Below are 4,343 nucleotides of genomic sequence, written 5' to 3'. Positions count from 1 at the left end.
GTAAGTATCGATTGCTTGAATTTTATTTTGTATATAAATTTTTATATAAAATTTTAATTCGTAACAAATTAATCATTAATTTATTAAACTAAAAAATACTATAAAAAATAAAAAAATAGCACAAAGGATAATTAGTAGTTATAATTAGTACCATATTGTTTGATTTATGGTAATTTCTTCAAGTGTAGTGGGAAGCAAATTGGGCCACGGATGAACCTAACTCTCTCTGTCCCTCTGGTTTATTTCAATATATGATATGATAAATGAAAAGGAATATCTCTGTACGCAGATTCAACACGGTTTATTTTAAAGCAATTTTAAATATGGAATTTCGAATATAGTGATGATACAGGAAAAGCATGCACAGAGAAGATTTTAAGCTATTGAGTCTCAAGTTTTATAATTTGAATTCATTTTGAGATGTTTACCACGATCCTTCAAGTGAATATATTGTGAACCATTTCTCCAAAAGATTATTTAACTAAATTATTATCGTGTATAAATATATTTACGAACAACTTTATATTTTAGCACTTTAATACATAGTCCACTTTAAATTTAAGAGTAAATAATATGAGTTTAATTGGATAGTTATTAATCTGTTTCGGCCAATATATATTTGACAATATTTTGAAATTATTTTTTATTTTAAATTTTAAGAACTCAAATTTTAAATTTTAAATTTTAAATTCTAAGTCATAAATATTTTAAAAAATAAGAGTTAAAAAATAATTTTATAATAAAAATATTTATTAATATTAATTAATTAAAAAATTAATTCTTTATATTTATTCAAATAATATGTACACGTAATCCTTTTAGAACCTTAACAATAAACCTTTTATACCTAAACTTCATCAATTTTTCCTACTTCATTATTTGATGTTGTCCTTTTATTTATATATATAACTCTTGCGTAGTATCCATTTTTTTATATGCACATCAATAGTTTGAGGCATCACTAGAGTCTCTACTCTTTGCATATTATAAATAGACCCTCTCTCCAAGAGTTAGCTAGAGCTTAGCTTGTTCTTAATTCATCAAAGTACACAAGAAAAAAAAAAAAGGAGAAATCCAAAAAATGGAATCAACTCATGTCATATCCATTACCAATAATGAAAAAGAAAATGTTGTTCATAACAAAGAGAAGAACAACAACAATAAAACATTCCCATTTTCTCCATCATTTCCAACCATTATTTCCCATGTTAAAGAAAAAAAATTCAACATGTCTTTTGTTCCAATCTTTCCTTCATTCTCCCATCTTAGTGAGCAAGAAACTAAGAACATAATTCATAGCATCAAAGTTGGAATCTCGCTTGTTTTGGTTTCACTTCTGTACCTCTTGGATCCTCTCTATGAACAAGTTGGAGAAAATGCAATGTGGGCTATCATGACTGTTGTTGTCATCTTTGAATTCTCTGCAGGTACTTAATTAATTAGTCTAACACAATAAGTTAATTATCATTATATATTAAACTAATTTAAATTAGTTGAATAATCAGTTTATTCATTTCCTTATATGTGTGTCAGAAATTTAAAATATTATTATAGAGGTTAAATTAAAGTATATTTTTTGTTTATAATGTTTGTGATTTTTTTCAAAAATATTTTTTAATGTTTAGTTGCATTTAATTTTGTCTTTAATATTTTTTATTTTTGTCAAAATTATTTTTGGACGTTAACTTTATGTAAAATATTAAGGACAAAATTTAAAATTTTTAGAGATAATTTTGATAAATATTAAAAAAACTTTAGGAACAAAATTAAATAAATCGAAAACATTAGAAACAAAGTTGAATAAAACTAAATGTCACGAATATTTTAAAAAAATAATATACACATTAGTGACAAAAAAATATATTTTACATAAACATACACCAACTCATCATCATTGACTCTTGCCATTATAGTTCACTTCCCTGCTTATACTTTTTACTTATATATGGCTTTGGAGCAAACAAATTATACTTTGTATTTTGAGCAAGCAGGAGCTACACTTGGTAAGGGTTTAAACCGTGGAATGGGAACTATAGTAGGAGGTGGACTAGGTTGCATAGCAGCAATTTTGGCTCAAAAGCTCGGTGGGGTTGGCAACTCCATTATCATTGGAATTTGTATATTCATCTTTGGTAAGTTTTAGATTAATATATTATATGATTTATTTTATTATTATCTATATTTATAGTATTGATTTATATATTTTTTAATTAAATAATTAGACACTAAAATAATCTAATTTATAATAAACCAACAATTATATATTTTAGAATTCAATAACCTATAATTGGTGACTGATTTTAATTTTCATTCGATTAAAGCTAAATTTGACAAAACACTAGAATTGCAATTGTACTACTATTTTGACAAACTTATTTCAGTTATTTCCAGTTCAATAATAAATTTAAGTTTGACCAAACACTCAATTTTTTTCAATTATACTACTTTGATCATAAATATTTTTGTCGCTAATTAATCATTAGAGAAACCACTGAAAAGTAATTATTAATTTCAGGAGCAATTGCAACATATTTTAGAATGATTCCAAGGATAAAGAGAAGATATGAATATGGGGTGATGATATTCATTCTGACATTAAACCTTGTATTGGTGTCTGTGGTGCGTGACGAACAACAAGTTTGGGAAATAGCACGTGATCGTCTCTTAACAATTGTGATTGGTTTCATCATTTGCATTTCTGTGAGTTTCTTCTTATTTCCTCTTTGGGCCAGCAATGAATTTCATGATTCCACTCACTCAAGCTTTCAACATCTCGCCAATGCAATCCAAGGTACATATATAGATCCACTTTGACAATTTAAAATACAACAATATCAATTAAGCAATACTTTTTAAAAAAGTGTAACTAAAAAATGTTTTTAAAATATAAAATAAATAAGGGCTTTAATTTTAATAATACTTCCATAATCAGTATGAACGTTATAAATATAAACATACTAAAATTACCTAATAATATATGCTAGCTTTTAAGGGAACTTATATAAGTGGATGTGGCCCATGATCCTCTTTGATATTAAAAATGAGTTCATACTAGTTAATTAAGAAGGATGATATAGAGTACAAATAATTAATGATAAAAGGATCTACATATGTTTATTAATTTAGAAAAAACATATGATAGGGTCTCAAGGGAGGTCATATGAAAGCTTTTAGAAAAGAAGAGAATAAGGATTGGGTACAATTAAAGATATGTATGATGGGGCCACAACATGTGTGAAGATTCAAGGTGGTGTGACAGAAATTTTTTTTATTGGTATAGGATTATACCAAGGATCTTCCTTAAGTCCATACTTTTTCATTTATATTAGTCTTGGAAGTACTCACAGAGCATATCCAAGAGCCTGTGTCATGGTGCATGCTTTTTGCCGATGATATCGTCCTTATGGAAGAGTAAAAAAAAGACCTAAATAAGAAGTTGGACTTATGGAGAGAAGCTCTGAAAGTGTATAGTCTTCGCATAAGCCGTAGTAAGACGGAATATATGGAATGTAAGTTCGGTTTGCGAAGGAAAACCCTAATATAGAAGTGAAGATTGGAAAAACATCCTACGATTAAGTATCTTGGGTGCATCATACAGGATAATTGAGAGATTGAACAAGATGTAAATTATAGGATTCAAGCATGTTAGTCAAAATGGTGGAGTGCATCTGATTTTATATGTGACAAAAAAGTGCCTTTAAAACTTAAAGGTAAATTCTATCACGCTGCTGTAAGACCGTCTATGCTTTTATGGTACAGAGTGTTTGACAGCTAAAGAAGAACACGAACATAAGTTAAGTGTGGCAAAGATGAAGATGTTGAGATGGATGAGCGGTTATACGCGATTGAATAAAATAAGGAGCGAAGATTTAAGGGAGAGAGTTGGAGTAGCACCCACTGTGGAAAAGATGGTATAGAATCGCATCTCAAGTGGTTTGGACATGTGAGAAGAAGGCCAACAGGACACTCAGTCAGGAGGGTGGATGAAATGGAGGATGGACAAGGGGTGAAAGGCAGAAGAAGACCTAAGAAAACTATCCATGAGGTGGTCAAACGAGATCTACATATAAACGATTTCGCTGTAGACATGATACATGATAGAGTTCAATGGCATCATTTGATTTACGTAGCCGACCCCACTTAGTGGGACAAGGCTTTGTTATTGTTGTGTTTGTTCTGTAAAATATTTTTAACTTAATTTTGTATTAATATTTTTAATTTATTCAATTTTGTGTCTAATATTTTGTATTTATATTAAAATTATTTTTAAATATTTTTAATGTTGTCTCTAATATTTTAGATAAAATTAACGTCCAAAAATAATTTTGACACAAGTCAAAAAT

The 4,343-nt window shown here is 28.2% G+C and overlaps 1 protein-coding gene across 1 annotated transcript in view; it reads left to right on the top strand.

Annotated features, from left to right (window-relative positions):
* The first annotated feature begins 1,081 nt into the window (after positions 1–1,081).
* Positions 1,082–4,343, top strand: part of LOC107475845 (aluminum-activated malate transporter 14-like) — a 4,477-nt gene continuing 1,215 nt past the window's right edge. The window contains exons 1-3 of the mRNA XM_016095521.3: positions 1,082–1,427; positions 1,992–2,132; positions 2,516–2,791. Coding sequence (XP_015951007.1) covers positions 1,082–1,427; positions 1,992–2,132; positions 2,516–2,791 — 763 coding nt within the window. The remainder of the gene's footprint in view (positions 1,428–1,991; positions 2,133–2,515; positions 2,792–4,343) is intronic.

Source organism: Arachis duranensis, chromosome 2, assembly GCF_000817695.3.
Source record: "Arachis duranensis cultivar V14167 chromosome 2, aradu.V14167.gnm2.J7QH, whole genome shotgun sequence".
In the NCBI taxonomy this organism is placed as follows: domain Eukaryota; kingdom Viridiplantae; phylum Streptophyta; class Magnoliopsida; order Fabales; family Fabaceae; genus Arachis; species Arachis duranensis.
This window is presented reverse-complemented; position numbering and strand designations above follow the sequence as displayed.